This window comes from Cupressus sempervirens, chromosome 11 (genome assembly GCF_028749045.1).
Source record: "Cupressus sempervirens isolate cs-2001-9-10 chromosome 11, ASM2874904v1, whole genome shotgun sequence".
NCBI classification, from domain to species: domain Eukaryota; kingdom Viridiplantae; phylum Streptophyta; class Pinopsida; order Cupressales; family Cupressaceae; genus Cupressus; species Cupressus sempervirens.
In genome coordinates, this window is record NC_143128.1 from 62,386,651 (window position 1) to 62,405,243 (window position 18,593).

The 18,593-nt window shown below is 38.4% G+C and overlaps 1 protein-coding gene across 1 annotated transcript in view; it reads right to left on the bottom strand.

Annotated features, from left to right (window-relative positions):
• LOC149528258 (alpha-mannosidase-like) overlaps positions 1–18,593 on the bottom strand; it is a 230,329-nt gene that overhangs the window by 61,615 nt on the left and 150,121 nt on the right. Inside the window, exons 17-19 of the mRNA XM_089811810.1 lie at positions 5,521–5,595; positions 4,477–4,545; positions 4,097–4,168 (exon numbers count right to left, since the gene is read on the bottom strand). Of these exons, the coding sequence (XP_089667936.1) occupies positions 4,097–4,168; positions 4,477–4,545; positions 5,521–5,595 (216 nt within the window). The remainder of the gene's footprint in view (positions 1–4,096; positions 4,169–4,476; positions 4,546–5,520; positions 5,596–18,593) is intronic.

The following is an 18,593-nucleotide window of genomic DNA, read 5'->3' on the forward strand; positions in this document are numbered from 1 at the left end:
TCTGTACGGCAAGAAGCGTTCGTACAGCAGGAGGCATTAAGGAGAAAGACAGCAGTACTTACCATCTCCAAGACAGGAAGCAACTCAGGGCCGTACAGTGGCAGTTCATATACACATCTAATTCGTACCACATTGCCATACTTAAAAGTCTGTTACAAGAAGTCACATCACAGAAACGGTTGGTACAGGTGGCATATACAAACAGTTAAGGAAATTTTGGAATTGATGCATCAACACACAATGGTGAAATTAAGCATAGGAAACCTGATCAGAGAGAACATTATTGACTCCAAAAAGAAGAAGCCTGCGGCACTGAAAGCAAAAGAGATAAGGAAGATGAAAAAAAGAAAAGGGAAAATGGCACAAAAAATCATGGCTGAGAATATCACGTCTGAAAGTGTGATGGGAAGCAAGTATAGGGCTTGTGGGAGAAAGCAAAAGCGGATCATCCTCTGAAGAAGGCGTTGTGCACAACAAAAGGTAAACAAAATAATTTTCATGCCAATTTTTGAATTAAAGAAGTTTGAACCTGTACTACAAAATTTAATCACAAGTTATGAGAGATCATGTCATAAATCTATAGTGCAGTATTTCTAGTAGTAGGTAACAATTTCTTATTCAGAAGAGGAAATAAGTAGGGTTTTTGAAATTCCCAATAGAGGGCAGGAACTGGGAAAAACCCTTATGATCGTAGAGGACAAGAAGTGGTTGAAACTAATGTGCCGAAAAGATCATACAAGTCTGGAATGGGAAGGAATTTTGAAGAATAGTAGGGGTCTCAAGAAAAATTTCATTGTAAATGATGAATGGCAATTTATTGTAGATTTCGTGAAAACTAAGTTCACACCCAATAGCTGCACTTCAGACATTGCCTTTTGGATGTTGCTCATAGTGGATGGACTGTATAAAGGACAGGCGTATAACTGGACTCAATTTCTTTCTGACAGACTTAGGAATTCATGGAGTTGAAACACAAGGCCTTTTACATGCCCCATCATCCTTTGGCCTTATTCTTAGAGGTAGTATGAACGCAGGTGAGTAGTGAGCATCGAGGGGCATTGATACCAGCCAATAGGGTGGAACCCTACAAGCCTACTATGACATACTGGCTCCATATGGACACCATGAGTGTGGGATCTCACAACGGTGGTGAACCAAAGAAAAAGAAACCAAAACAAGTAGTTATGGCTGAGACACTTGAATAGGAGGATGAGGAAAGTTCAGAAGAGGAGACCAGCGATACAAGTTCATCTTCCTCTAACTTCCAGGAGACAAAAATCTGTCTGCGTCACCTACATGGGACTCCATGGGAAGTTACTTTCTTACCAACCGAGAGGCCACTTCCAACTAGAATATCAGAATCTCCGGAGATTTACCATAACCAAAACTACTATAGGAGAGATTTCCGAACCAAATCAAGAGAGAGTTGAAGGAGCAGGTGACAGGGAAGGAATTCTGACATGGGGGGCTTCTAGATTATCACTTCAGAGGGTGCCGCAACTAATCTCCCCAAAACAACACTCTAGTACTAAAGTAATAGATTTCAGATGCCAGACAAAGTGTGCGCATAAAGTGAGGTTGCAAACACCTCTAGGCCCAGAAATAGTATATCCAGTTGCTCTTGTGGTACAGCCAATAGCACCAGTGGATAACCAGTAGGGGGAAATCCACACTCAAGAAAGTATGACGGTCATGGCTATGGCGGATACTGTCCTAGAGGAGGCTGACAGGTTATTTGAGGAAGAAGGCATGGTGTCTTCCCCTCTACCAGTAGTTGTTGAGGAACAGGTAGAGATACAAAGCGAGCGTGGGGAACCTCCAGACACTGCCTCTTTTGCAGCCAAGGTAGAGTTGTTTCTCACTGAGTTGCATGCTGTAGAGCATTCTACCAAGGAGCTCATGCAGCAGACTAGGTCTTAGAATCTAGAAGTTGTCATAACAATAGCGGAAGCATTGGCCGCATTTATACAGACTAACTGCCATACAAATTGGGGACTATTAGCATGGGGTGGATATTCAGAGGACATGGCCGCTACATGGACAAGTAGCTCTATCATTTCCAGTGGTTAGGAACAATTGCCACCTCTCATGGAGGCCCTTGCAGCTATGGAAGTTGCCTTTCAAGGGACCTTCTTAGAACTTCAGCCAAACAAAAGCTTGGCTAAGGCATGGGGGTTGGAAAGGAAAAATCTTCAACATCAATGGGAAGCAGAAAAAGTTGTCATGGAGAAAGCCTGGAAGATAGAGAAAGCTGAATTGGAAAGCAAGATCACTACAGCAAAAGCAAAGAAGATGGATGCCTTAAGGGTACTACAAGGAGTTCAGACAAAACAAAAGATGGTTGAACGTGACTTACAACGGCTACAGGGAGCTCCGAGTACAGGGATGTCCTCCCATCCCTCTTCTTGAAATCAAAGTTCTTTTTGTTGTTTTCATGTTCAGTAGTCATCTAGAAGACGACTTCTTTTCTGGGGGGATAGATGTAATCGGAATAAAGTAACTATTGTGTTTAGTACTTGTTAAAGTTTAGTTGGGCTGGATAGTTAGAAGGCGAGGGAATGCGTCGGTTGGTTTTCCCAATCAACCAATCCTTCTATAAGTACTTGGAATATTGTCAATGTACTGAGGATATTTTTGGTATTAATAAAGAAACCATTTCCTCACCTACTGGTATTATGGTATTAAAAGTACATTATATGTTTTACTTCATGTGTATCTCAGTTGCAATATTCTGTATCATTTGCTTATCTCTTGGAACTTTAGTCATATTTCCACTCTACAAAAATTGATCATTCTTTATCCAAATTGCATTTAGTTATTTATAGACATATGGAAAAGTTGAAATGGTTAAAAACTTAAAACTTAGGGGTCATAATACATTCTCTAATGAAATCGATACAAGGAGGATGATACACATAGAGCTTCATTACCAGACGACCTTGGAAAGTTCAGAAGTTTAAAGCTTACAAAAGCTCCATAAATTCCTTGCTGCTGGTAAGATTGAAGTTGGGTTATGGTCAGTTATGGTAAGGTGCAGATATATTGACTTTTCCCTCTGTTTATTTCATTTGTTCTTCTTGACATTATAGCTTTTTTATTTCTCTTTGGACTTTAACAGATCCTTTTCAGAAACATATACGGGGTTCACTGGATGGAAATTAGTATTACGCAAAAGAACTTGTGGACATGTAAGAAACAGTAACATCAGATATTGAAATACATAGTTAAGAAATAGAGAAATTCTATGAGAAACTGAATTGTGATAGTGAATTTTGTTCTAAAATAGTTCCTTGTATCTAGAATGTCAGAAAATGAAACAGTTTAGGCCCCAGAAATGAAATTTACAAACTTAGATAGAAGAAATCTCTTTTTCAAAGGATGTATCACTCATTCAAGGTGAATAGGCTTTAGTTGATGGTTAGCTTGGCATGGATAGTTGTCTAGGTGAATAGGATTCTACTTCCATGGGTGTGATGTGAGATGACTGAACATTGGAGAAAAGAAAGTTTGATGGATAAGAATATATCTTTACAATGCACAGTAGCGATGCGAACTTGGTTAAATCCAGTTCATAAAGATTCAGAAGTAAGAACAAGTTACAAAGTGATGACTAAAGATTAAAGATAAGACTTAATAATTTTAGGCTCTAATATGCTCCAAGATTGTCAAGTAAATCTCTTGTTAAGGTGAGGTGTTTTGAATATAATGCTCAACAAGTAAATGACCAGTAGATACATATTATAGTAGCTTATAAATCTAGTAATTTAGCCCTAAGGTATGGCATTTGCTTACAAAACCAAGTACATCGTATATTCGCAATTATCAACAAAATATTACCCTCTATTTTTCTTAAACCATTCAAATTCCTAGAAATCCAAGAGATATTAAATAAAATATCCTCTATAATATACATGTTACATTTAATATCCATTGCTGAACATATTAAAAGGGAGCCATATAATCATCTAAAATTATTTTATCAATGATATTGAATATTGATTTTGAATTGACTTTTTTCTTTCACTACATTTGGGACCACTTAAGAGCCATTTCAGAGGAGAATATAATAGTAAAGATTCGTGGTCAAGAAATTAACCTGTGATGCCCAGGGAGAAAACTGTTGAAATACTTCACTCACAACATTGCCTTTGGTGACAGACTGTATGACCTGTCCATAGAGAAACTTTCTACAAAGTTATCTCCCTCAAAAGCACTAGAAAGTTCCTTTTATCATGCTATACTAATGACTTGTTCCAGTTGATAAGTATAGTGCATTGCTATAGATGTGCTTGGATTCACATTAATCTAATACCTACAAATACTAAAATATTCAAGCTTAATGTTTGGGGGTAGTCTATTCAACAACAAAAAACAATAAACTGTACTAATAACTTGTATTGAAAATACTGTAATTTGACTAATTTCCTTCTGCCACAATGTTGCTAATGAATTGATGTAAAGACAGTTTTCCCAAACCTGTTTCTTTGAATCCCCGATAGGAAAGCATCTTGAATTATTGGGGCGAAAAATGTAAGCACCAGAAGTCTGCCATTTCATTAGTAAGAAGAAGTATTTATTAAATATGACAACATGGATTTAAGCATATTTCAAATCATCCACCTAGATTCTGTAGATTTAGAGATAGGGGCACCTAAAACAGACAGAATAAGTTTCAAGAATGATTAAATACCATTCTATAAACTCCACTGGAGGGAAAAAGGTACAAGGGGGCAGTAGGAAGAAAAGGAGATAACCCAGGAGATGGCATTAAACCAAATTTCAAAAATGCATTTGTATTGCCAACGTCAATTAGAAAATTGTAACGGAGCAAATTGATGACCTTCTTGTTGCTAAAACTAATACAAAACACAGGACCATTAAAGATTTGCAAACAACTACCATATAACTATAACAGAGCCTAGATGTATTCTGAAACATAATTTCTTCATGTGCTCAACAGAAGATAAAATATAGAAGCTCTATTTATAGCTATTATTGTGCCAATAATAACAAAACACTGATAAAAGGTGAAGTTTAAACAATTGTGCTTCATGATGCAAGGTAACAAGGGATGCTAGCAAACAAATTTTTAAAAGCATGTGACTGCAATGATGTTGTAAGGACTGTACCATAAGTAGGAGGTATTTTCCACAGCAAGTCAAATTGTGATATTGATATCAGGATTCAACTATGTATTTTTCAAGTCAAATTCAGTGACCCGTGTCACATGCATCAACAAAAATAATATATATTTTGTCCAGATATGTTTTATAATAATTGTGTACAAAGGAAAAACGTCTACCCTTAAATAATTCTAGTTTAGAAGTATTTTTAACAATTTACAACAAGAGGCTTGCATAAGAGCTCAGTAACCTGTCTACAACAATATGCATCACCCTCAGTGAGCTGGATATAAGAGTCTACACAAACACTGAAAATACAAGGAAGAGCGTGATGCATCAGCAATCTTTTATCTATAAAAAAAATTCTACTAAGTTGAAAGGAAAACAGAAAATTTACCTCATACATTCCTTTTGCAGTGTTTCCATCACTTGAATTGTACCAACAGAGTGACTGATTTATGGACAAGACAGCCTGCAAATATGATTGAAATTAGAGATGCAAAATTTTCTTCAAAAAATATGATGCAGGTAGAAATTCTTATGGAATTTTTTTTTGCCTTAATGTAGATATCTTATTTAACCTATGTTATAGAGATAAATTTAAGAAGAAATTACACCATACATAGCTTACTCTGGGTTACAAATGGATACGTGACAGAATGAAAGATGATACAAGAAACCACATATTGGAAAGAAGGTTTTTCAAGCTGATGGAATAGTTATAAGTTACCAACAAGACTATCACTCATAAGACAAGATGTACAACCTACAGTGTACACAATTTCTCAATTTGACCCCCACCAGTGTCAAATTCAATGGATAACTTATCTGCATGTGCACATGGATAGATTTAGAGAGTAATTAAAGTGATTTCCATGACTAACCAAGCCTGGTCAATAGGACTACAATGTACAACCTCTCCATCGTCTGATGATGAATCATAGATTGTGATCTGAAATGTCAATAAAAAACCCATATATGGCTTATTCCAAAATCATACTATCTCAATGTATAATCTGTAAGATGCCACCAGCAATCACATATCTAAAGAAAAACTTCTTATAAAATAGAATAGAAAGATTGTATTCAAAAAATGCACATGATCAATTGACACAAGAAGTGATATATCAGCACTTTCAATTGGAAATTCCAGTTGTTCACTAGTGGAACAGAAGGTAAAGAGATGTCAGTATGTACCTTGTTTTAGATCCTGTATCTAACAAAATAAGAATCTCAGTTTAATTTAGTTGATGTCATGTGGATAAAGACTGGTCTTTTTAAATTCCCTCTAATGCAAATTCACAGAGAGTGCACGAAGAATTGTTGAATCTCCTCTCCCTAAAAATCAAATTTGGGCCTATCTAGAGAAGGATGTGTAGCTCCATGCACATCTAGATGAAGTTTGTAAGATGCTACCTCTTTTCCAGCACCAATTTTTGCACTCTTACTTTCTGAGTAAATTTAGCAAACAATTTGCATCTGTGTGTTTCCATTTTTGCATTGGTTTCATTCATACTAGATGGCATCCATATAATGCATTGACAAGAAGTAATATCTTAGTTGCCCCGATTCACTGTTTTGGCCTCTAGACCACATCTAGGTTCAACCCAGTACGTGGTTCAGGTTCAATTCGCCACAAATACGGGCAGGGTTCGAATTTTTGAGGGGTAGTTTGAACCAGCAGAATGCCAAATTGAATGCAAGCAAATTTGTGTCGCCCTAGACAAATTTCCATCGAATCAGAGCGAATTTTCCCAGCAGACAACATTTAAGTAATTTTTTTGAAAATATTTTATAATGTTTTGAGTTCCACAACCCTAAAAAGTGAGTGTAAATGTCTTATGTTGGTTTCTAACACTCATTTGTGGTGTGCAAATAGGTTATTTTGTATTGAGCAAGAGTAAATAGGTGGATAAGCATGAGTTTGTTTGTGCAAGGAGGACCTGGAAGATTGGTTTGTGAGCTATATTGAAGTGCTTGTGACTCATTCCTACACCTTTGCAATCTTACAATGGCAAGAAGAGGTAAGTTCTTGTTCTATTCTGCTTTTGTTTTGTTTAAGCTTTTTATTTTTTTCAATTATCTTTCACTGGCAATAAGATCTAAGCCATTGTTTTCCCTAAAATTTTATTTTCGATATGTATACATTTTTTTTCCATAGGAAAAGGAACTTCAATGGGATCAACCACTTCCTCGATTGGCAATGCCAATACCCCACAAAGAATAGAATCCCAATTTGATTCTCTTTTATGGAAGTATGTGGATATTATACATCCTCTTTCAGCAGGTGGTAGTTTCCATTAGAAGTGTCGGAGTTGTAAAAAGAAATAGTTCATATTATGTTGTGGTGGGCCATTTGTGTAGATATCCTAGAAGAGGAGTGAAGAAATGTCCTAGAAAAAAAAATGCAGTTGTGCAAAATTCATTAGTATTAAAATATATGGAAGAACATAAGAAAGCAAAAGAGAGAGATGAACTTAGGGCCTCATTCCTACACATTTGCAAGCTTACAATGCCAGGAAGAGGTAAGTTCTTGTTCTATTTTTCTTTTGTTTTGTTTAAGCTTTTGATTTCTTTCAATTATCCTTCAGTGCCAATAAGAACTAGCCACTGTTTTCCCTAAAATTTTATTTTCAATATGTATACAGTTTTTTGTCATAGGAAAAGGAACTTAAATGGGATCTACCTCTTCCTTGGTTGGTAATGCCAATACCCCACAAAAAATAGAACCCCAATTCGATTCTAGTTTATGGAAGTATGTGGATATTATACATCCTCTTCCAAGAGGTGGTGGTTTCCATTGGAAATGTCGGGGTTCTGATGTAAAAAGAAATAGTTCATATTATGGTGTGGTGGGCCATTTGTGTAGATACCCTAGAACAGGAGTGAAGAAATGTCCTAGAAAAAAAATGCAGTTGTGCCAAATTCATTAGTATTGAAACATATGGAAGAGCATGAGTAAGGAAGAGAGAGAGATGAACTTAGGGTCCATTTGGTTGCAAGAATAGTTGAATGCGGCATTCAGCTATGCTAGAAATTGGAATAAGCTCACTACTAGAATTCGCGGATTCTTAAAATACTTTCTGGAATATCACTTAGCCCTATTTGGTTGACGTGGAAGAGGAGTCAGAAGATGTAATGTCCCCATCTTTTCAGCATCTTAGTGGAATTCTTATCCTTTACATTCTCCAAAGGCTAAGTGGAAAAATAAGGAGAAATTGATTAAATTAATTTCTTATAAAGTCATTAAATAAATTAAAACTAAAAGGTGACTATATTTAATTAATTTAATTAAAAGTGATTAAAGTTAAATAAATAAATTAAGAGAATCTTCTAGAAGGAGAAACTTAATATTATTTTATTTCTTCTAGAAGGAGGTCCATCTATTGGAGGAAAAGAATAAATAGGGAGGGCAGCTTCATTGTTGGACATCGAATGTGTTGTTATCTACTCTTCCAAATAGCTTGTGAAGCAAAGGGTTTTTGCAGTTGTTACATTGATCGTTGGGAACAAACACTCCTATTGATTTACATAACTGAGGTGGTGAAATATCTTTCGAAGGGTTGTGACTGTTATAAAAGACAAATCAGTCTTTTCATTGTGTCGAATTTGTGGCCTAGGGGCACATTTGTGGAGAAGGAAAAAGTTGGATATTGCTACAGGAACTCTACTACAGTACCATTGCTACAGTACTGCTATTACGGTAACTTTTCTACAATACCGCTGCTACAATGCTATCGCCATAGTGATTTGCTATAGGAATATTCATATTTTCGGTGCAATTCTAGGTTTTTATCTACTACATTTTGCATTGTTTGAGAGTAGATATTTAGAGTATTGGTAGGGTTTGTAAAATATGTTGTAATCTAGTTTATATCAAAGTTTTATCAAAATTTGTTGCCCTAATGTCTTATTGATGTAGATGCATATTTTCCTATTTGTAATTAGTATTATACAAAAACAAATGCATCTTCATTGTTAGATGTTTGGTGTGTTCTTTGCAAACATATTTATTAAAGTTTGGCATTTAGAAAGCTATCAGAATTTAGATATGCAATATATCTCTTGCTTACAAAGTGTTTGACGAAATGTCAAACAAGTGAATTAGAGAAGACTATGTTTGACGAAGTTATAACCTATTAGGGTTATTACATTGGTATCAGAGCTAAATCCTGTCATCCTGAGGGTTTAGCAATCACATGCAGCCCCCTGGGGTTGGATCTCACAGATTTTACAATCGCAAGCGAGCTTTGTTTGATAGGGAACAAGATCTTGACAGGCAGCCAGACACCATGGGTGACAGGCGAGAGTGTAACCCACCAAGAGACAATAGGAATGAGGATCAAGAAACAAGGGAGTTTTTCAGAGCAATGGTTCCAGGACAAGAGCAGATGGCTCAGGCTTTGCAGGCACTCACCACCATGGTTGAGTGCATGAACCTATAGGACCAACGGCATCAGGAACAAGGGGATAACAGGAGTGCAGTGGAATCACCTATAGCTCATAGAATGCTTTCCAGAATACCAGACAGGCTCCCACACCCTACTTTTGTTAGAGAGGAACAATACAAGAGCTAGCAGAGGAAGTTGAGGATGGGACATTTGCAAATATCCTTATGATTGCTAATGATGAATGAGAATTATTGGCACCGCAGGTACAGGCGAGAATGACTTTTGAGAGGTTTGTGAACCAAAGAACAGAACAATACCGTGCAGTCAGACAAAAATAGGAGACCTCGTGGAGAGGATAATGAACTAAAGCAGGCTATAGGGAAGCTTTCCTTGACTACATTTGATGGGAGTAACAGAATAACAACACAAGCTTGGATTTACAAGCTTGATACCTTCTTAGCACTAAGACCTATGACAGAAGTGGAGGCAATAAAATATGCCATGCTACATTTAGAGGGAGCTGCACATGACTGGTGGTACCATGGGATGGTTACCCTACAGCATAACCAAGTGACTTCATATCAGGACTTCGTGGATAGGTTGGTAGAGAGGCTTGATAAGAAGGCTCTAGAAGTCTACTTTAGGGAGTTGGCCGAGTTGAAACGGCAGGCAGATTAGAGTATTTCATTAGTGATTTTCAAAGGTTATCCATTATGGTGCTAGATATATCAGATAGGAGATTGGTTGTTTTGTTCACTGAGGGATTATCCGAACCACTAAAGGGTTGGGTAAAAGCCTCTGATACATTCAATTTGCAAAAAAGTGATTAAGAAGGCTAAAAGTATGGAACAAGCAGCCCTAGTAAATAAATTTCAGTCAAAGGATGCATCATCTAGCAAAGACAAACCATTCTTCAAAAAACCTGACAGGAATGAAACAAAGGCTGAAAATAAAAATAAATCATTTGCTCCTTTGGATAGAAAGACATTGAATGATATAAGGAAGAAAAAACTTTGTTTTTATTGCAAAAGACCCTATGACATGAACTATGACTGTCCCTCGAGGCCAAAGGGGAAAACAAGCAAGGTTATGTGGGCATATTATGAGGATTCTAATTCTGAAATTTTAGACCAGCAATCTGAAAATGAGGAATCAATTGAAGAAAAGGAAGGCACAAATGGTATAGGTGATGAGAAGGCTGAGGGTAGACTTAAGGAGGCCCATCTCACTAGTGCACAACAAGAGGGATCATTCAAGATGAGAGGGGTATTGGCTAGTCAACGAGTTATTACTTTATTTGATACAGGTGCTACTAAAAATTTTATTGATTCCAGATTGATTGAGAGGCGTGGGATTCAGACAGAGCAATTTAAGAAGGGTAGTTGATGGCTACATCCTCAAATGTGATAGGAAGATTACAAGTCTACCTCTAAAGATTAACAATTTGATTTCGAAACCAATTTTTATGTTGTTAACATGGGTGATACAGATTTAGTTCTTGGCATGACTTGGTTACATGACATAGGGGAGTTCACTCTCAATTTGAGAGATATGGAGATGAGGTTTCAGTCAAAAGGGAAGACCCATATACTTAAGGCCATTTGTGACAGTGGGTTAAGAATGATGTCTTGCAGACGCATGGAAAGCTTGTTGAGACATGACTATGTTGAGTGGGCAGCCCGTTACACTTTAATGCCATCACAGGGGCAGCAAAAATCAGAATATCACCCCGACATACAAGAATTGAGAATCAAGCACTGCAAGGTTTTCAATGAAATACCACCAGGTAGACCTCCAAATAGAGGTATTGAGCATATTATTGAGTTAGAGGAGGCTGCTAAACCCATCACGATCACACCCTACAAGCATCCAAAGAGATTGAAGGATGAGATCAAAAAAACCATCAAGGAACTACTTGTTGTGGGGCACATTAGACCAAGTAAGTCGCCTTTCACTTCTTCTGTGATTTTGGTGAAGAAGGAGGGAACTCTTAGGATGTGCATAGATTACAAGGTCATAAACAAGAAGACTATCAAAAATAGGTACCCCATCCCACAGATTGATTAGTTATTAGATGAGCTACATGAAGCATGTTTCTTCTCCAAAATTGATTTGAGATTAGGTTATCATCAGATCCGAGTCAAAGAGCAAGATATAGAGAAGATGACATTTAGATGTCATTGTGGCCATTTTGAGTTTGTAGTTATGCCATTTGGGCTAACTAATGCTCCAGCTACTTTTCAGTCCACAATGAACAGGATTTTTCAGCATCAGTTGAGGAAATTTGTGTGTCTTCTTTGATGACATTCTGGTGTATAGTAGGACATGGAATGAGCATGTGCGGCACTTAGACACCATGTTGAGCACTTTGAGCGGGGAGTCCTTGTACGCAAATGAGTCCAAATGTGATTTGGGATTATCAAAGTTATTATATCTAGGTCACATTATCAGTGCTCAGGGAGTACGCATGGTTTCTGAAAAGATTTGTACAATTATTGAGTGGCCTACTCTAGTGAACCTAACACAGTTGAGAGGATTTTTTGGGTTGCGTGGGTTCTATAGGAAGTTTGTTAGTGGATATTCTAGGCATGCAGTACCCTTGAAAGACTTGATGAGAAAGGGGGCTTTCTTATGGACTCTTGAGGCACATGAGTGTTTTGATAAATTCAAGGAGTTGATGAATTCTTGTCCAGTGCTAGCATTACCAAATTTTAGCAAATTCTTTGAGTTGCACTTTGATGCATCTAGCGAATGTATTGGAGCCTTGCTTATGCAGGACAAGCACCCGATTGCTTATGAGAGTAGGAAGCTCAGGGGGCCTGAGAGGAGCTTCAGCATTTATGATAAGGAAATGTTGGCCATAATGCATGCTTTGGCCAAATTTAGGTAGTATTTAGTGGGTAGCAAATTCAGCATAAAAACTTACCACAATAGCCTGAAACATTTCCTAGAGCAGCGAGATCTTAATGACAGGCAACAAAAATAGGTAAGTAAATTACAGGCATATGATTTTGATATTACCTATTTCAAGGGGACACTGAATGTAGTAGCAAATGTCTTGTCACAAAGACCCCACTTGAGCTTGATGACCGACATATCAGACGATTGGAGACATTTGATCCTTGCAAAGTATGCAAAGGATATACGTGGGCATCAAGATTCATAGATGGATCGATCCAAAATAGTGATTGCATCCTTGTGCATGAGATCATCATTTACAAAGGGCGCATTTATTTGGTGCTAGGATCAAAGGTGAAGAGGATGGTGTTGAGAGTTTATCATGACTCACCTATGGCAGGACATCCAGGTTTTTACAAAGCCTACCGACAAATTCGTGAGCGTTTTTCGTGGAAAGGGCTCAAAGATGAGGTTTTGCAATATGTTAGAGAGTGTCCTACTTGTCAGCAAAATAAACAGGAGCACTCTTACCCAATCGGCTTACTGAAGCCACTTCCGATTCTTGACAAGAAGTGGGAGTGTTTATCCAAAGACTTCATCACAGGACTATAGAGAGCCTAGGGTAGAGACTGTATATATGTCATTGTTGATCGTCTTACAAAGTTTGCCCACTTCTTCCCAATCAACACTTCATACACTGCTACATAGGTGGTAGATTTATTGTTCAAAGAGGTATTTAGGTTGCATGGTTTACCTCGAAGCATTGTCAACGAAAGGGATAGCAAGTTTATGAGTCACTTCTAGCAGGAGTTATTCAAATTGTGCGAGATAGAGTTCACTCCGAGGACTAGCTACCACCCCTAGACAGATGGTCAGACAGAGATAGTGAACAAATAGGTGGAGGGATACCTCAGGAATTACATAACAGGGCAACAAAAGGCTTGGGTTAAGTGGATATATCTATGTGAATATTGTTATAATTCCACTTATCACATGTCTATCCAGATGTCACCATTCATGGCATTATATGGATATGAGGCACCCAGTTTCATGGATTTGTTGCTATCAAATAGTAGAGTGCCCAATGCTGGAATCTTATTATAGGAGAGCTAGGACATTGTAAAGGCTCTTAAGGATAATATCACCAAGGCACAAAATCAAAGAAGCAGTATGCTAATCAGAAGAGGACTAAGCGGACTTTTGAGGTAGGTGATATGGTATATTTGATGCTGCAACCTTATCACCAGTTAACTCTCAAGAAGAGTGGTGCCAAATGTCGTCAATAAATAGTGTAGCCGAAAGAGTGTGTGTCAGGATGTATGTCGTCGGCATATGCTCCTTTGGGAAGATTCTTGTTATGTAGCTGACATGTTGTACATAGCCGATAGCCCTTCGAGAAGTATATATACACCCTCCGAGATTATTGTAATCATCATCAAAAGCATAATGTAATGTCTTTGGCATATGTGAATAATACAAGGAGTTCTGCTGTTCTTATCTATTATCTATATGCATTGATTCATTTACCCCAGTACGGTAAACATTTGGCGTCGTTGCCCGATGGACCTAGAACAAAGGCGGAGGAATGAAGACTAATGCCAAATCAGTTGAACAAGAACAAGAATAAGCTCAAAGACAAGGATGAAATACGCACAGCACAAAGAAATCTAATTTTGGCACAACAAGCTGAACGCAGAAGGAGGTTCCAGAAGATTGTCGATGGACATAGAAGCGCTAAGGAATTGTTGGAGGAGACTCGACAGCGGGCGGAATTGGTGGAAGAAGCAAGGGAGGAGTTTTTAAACCTGCATACGACGAGGGAAGAGAATCCAGACGGAAGGGAATTAACTCGCACGACTCGGAGTGCCGAGGGAGCACGAGCGTGGAGTGAACTCTTCGTTCCCGATACGCTTCCAGAACGGATAGACTCGCTTAACGGAGACCCTTCTTCACCAAAAAGCATAGCTGCCGGAATACAAAGTGTTGGTGTCGGGATACAAAGTGTTGGTGCCAAAGTGCAAAGCGTTGGTGTCGGAATGCAAAGCATTGGCATCGGAATACAAAGCGTTGGTGCCAGAGTCCAGAATGTTGGTGTTGTAGTACCAAATAGCGCCTTTACACAACATCCAGTAATAATGGTAGGACCAAAGGAAAAATTGCCAAAATTTGATGGTGATGGAGCAGTCGAACCAATCCGACATTGTAAAACATGCGAAACAATTTGGAGGGTGAATGGCATAACAGATACAAACGAATGGGTCCGACAATTTCCGGCCACCCTATGGGATATCGCAATTGATTGGTTTGCCGATACAAATCTCCAAAAGTTAAACAATTGGGACAACATTAAAAAGGAGTTTATTACAGAATTTCAACTATTGCACGACAACAACGAGATCGTAGCAGAGATCTACAACACCAAACAGGGGAAAAATGAAACAGTTCAAGTCTATGCCAGGAAATTAAAAGATTTGATAAATAAAATGGAAAATAAGCCAGCTGACGGGCTACAAAAAAGATGGTTCATTGAAGGCCTACACCCGAAGTTGCAGAAGAAGATGAAGATTGTGCTGCCATCGTCATACACTGAAGCATACAATTGAGCAATGAACTTAGAAAGTGAGCAGAAGACAAAAAAGAAGAAGAATAGCTTGTCCAATTCAGATGCTGATGCATCTTCAGAAGAGGAGAGCAGCAATGATGAAAAAGGCAACAAGAAGGTCCGAGCCCTCCAAAAGGATATGATCCGAATGATGAAAGAATTTAAGAACATGCAGAAGGAGACCAAGGGAAATGAGCTATGGTGCACAGAGTGCAAGAAAGAAGGCCATACGAAGGGATCGTGTCCGAAGGACCAATTTTGCAAGATTTGCCAGATCATGGGACATTCCACAAAGGAATGCCCTTTTAATATGAAAACAAGAGGACCTCAGCAAGTGTTCCTAACACAAGAGGCTTCTGCCTCAGGAGGGAGCAGGAACACTAGTACGGAGGGTGCCATGTCGGGAGGATATAGAAACAATCAACGAGGTCAAAACAACAACAATAGCAACAATAATAATGACAGCAGGATTTGAATTCAGTACGATGCCAACAGCCAGCCGATAGTACAATGCCAAGCATGTAATTTGTGGGGCCACTTTCCCTGAGAATGTAATGTCTCCAGTTCCTCTAATTTGGAAATAGGGACATTATCCTAGAAATCTGTATAGTATTGATAATTTCCCGAGATTTCTATATGTTTTCTTATCATATTTTCCATTATATTTTCTGATGTCCTTTCCATTTAAATTTGTTCTACATTATATACTCATCCATTTTAACCTCCAAAAGACATGACCGATCAGGACAATTATTAATATTAGTTTAATAATTGTTTAACTTATAATTGAATTTATGATTTAGATTATATTTATAATTATTAATATTTATAATCATATTTTACCTTTGATTAATAAGGTTTGTTTAACATTATCTTATATGACCCTTTTAATTATATTTTATTATAATCATCTTTATTATGATATTCCTTTTTTATATTATTATAATATTATCATAATAATATTATTATAATACTATAATAATATTATAATATTATTATTATGTTTTCTTTGTTAATTATTCCTTCTTGGGTACTATCATTATAATATTATTATCAACATAATTATTATAATATTACATTTTCTTTTAAAATTTATTATTCCTTTAACTCATTATATTATTGAATTTTATTAGAAAAATAGGGGACATGACAGAGACTGTACAACGGCAAACACACCAAAATTATTATGCAGATGGTGCGGACCTAGCGATCATGAAAATGCTAAGTGCCCGAAATCAAGAGTAAATTTGATCACAGTCGGGACAAACAAAAAGGAGGTTCTAGCAATCACACAGAAGCAAGCAAAACTGTACCCGGACCCAACGGAAGAAAAGAAGAGACTGGAGGAAGCAAGGGCAAAAATTCAGAAAGCAATACAGGTGGAGAAAGCACACCTAAAGCACACTACTGGTACCTCCGCAAGGAACGACGCAGAACAGAACATCATAAAGCAGATATTACAAACTGAGGTACCAGTCAAAATCAACGATCTGCTGCTCACGATGCCTCAACTCCATTCGGCACTCACAAACATTGCTCTAACTGTTAAGTTACCAGCAGAACAGGGAAGGGAGAAAGAAGGTGGCGCAGTGCAAAGAATCCGATGCTGCTAGCCCTCTCATTCGGATGGCATCCGACAGTCGTCGAAATGGGAATTTTGGGGACTGTTTTGATAGACACAATTGTAGACGGAGGGTCCAGTGTCAATGTGTTATCAGCAGACACCTAGAAAAAGGTTAGGGCAGCCGATGTTGTAACCATCGACATTCCAGTTATTAACGGCAGACCAGCACGGGATCAAACCGTTGGGAGTCCTTAAGGCACAAATAGTGACGATTGGAACACAGTCATTCCTGCTTGACTTTGTCATGATCCTGCTGAAGAGGAAAGGGTATGATGCCATCCTGAGCTGAGGGTGGCTCATACAAGCCAAAGTTAAACATGACTGGAAGAAAAACACTCTATCACTTGAAAGCAAAGGGCGGAAATTTGTCATTGATTTACATACTCAAATGGTAGGGGAAGGACCTCTGTCATCAGATTCCAAAAAGGAGGATGAAGGGAGGTAGCGTATGGAACCAGATCAGGAGGGAGTCCTGCGGTTGGGAGGAGACGACGATTTGGATTCGGTGAACGGTCTTTACAACTGTCAGATGGAGGACTATGAACTGTTTCAGAGTTGATAGAGGAAGGACACAGCGATGATGGATTTCCAAGAGAATTCACGGAAGTAAAAGAGGGGGATGCGCCGCTAGATGAAACACACGCCCATGCATTCACTGAGGGGGAGCCAATCAAATATAACGAAGCCACACTGCAAACTATGAATTTGGGAGATGAGGTCGAACCAAGAAACATACTGGTGGGAGATAACTAGGATCTAGTACTGAAAGCAACAGCATTCAAGATATTCTTGTAATACAAAGATGTATTCGCATGGACATACAAGGATTTGAAAGGAGTACCGCCAGAGTTGTGTGTGCACCGCATCCCGCTTGTCGAAGGAGCAGTACCTATATGGAAGCGACCCTATAGGATGAATAACTATGCGGCACGGGTTACAAAAGAGATCAACCGGATGCTAGAAGCCGGTATTATTTTCAAGGTGCAAACAAGTGAATGGGTGTCACCCATGGTAATCTCACTGAAGAAGGATACCATGCAAATCCGGATATGCATAGATTTTAGATGTCTCAATGCAGTAACGATCAAAGATCCCTTCCCGATACCATTTATAGACAGCATATTGGAGGAAGTAGTTGGACATGAGATTTACTCATTCATGGACGGGTTTTCGGGATACAATCAGATTTCCATAGTAGAGGAGGATAAACTGAAGACAACATTTGTCGTAGAAGATGGGGTGTACGCATACAACTGGATGTTATTCGGCCTGTGTAACACGCCGGCTACATTCCAGCAGATCATACTACACATCTTTGACAAAATGTCCGTCGGAAACTTCAAGGTGTTCTTGGATGATTGGTCTATATTCAGCACCGAAGGACAAACATCTGGCAGCGTTGGGCGAATATATGGAGAGATGTCGACGGGCACGACTAGCCCTAAATTTGAAGAAATGTAGATTCATAGTTCCGCAGGGAAGACTGCTAGGACACAGTCTATAAGGAGGGATTGAAGACAGATCTAGACAAAGTCAAAGTCATATTGGAAATGCAACCATCCACCAATGTAATGTAGGTAAAATCTTTCCTAGGACACAGACTATTACAAAAGGTTCAATAAAAAATTTGAAAAAGTATCGTACCCGCTGGACAGGCTAACGTGCAAAGGAGAATTGTTCAGATAGGAGAAAGAACAGGATGAGGCATTTGAAGGGCTCAAAGTACGATTGGCTATGGCACCCGTCTTGGCATACCCAGATTGGAACAAGGAGTTTCATGTTCACGTGGACGCATCCAACTATGCAATCGGAGCAACCTTGGCGCAGACGGGTAGCCACGGGTTGGATCACCCAATATACTTTGCCAGTCAATTGTTATCCAAAGCAGAACAGAATTACAATACAACCGAATGGGAAGCCTTGAGAATGGTCTACGCTATGCAAAAGTTTCATCA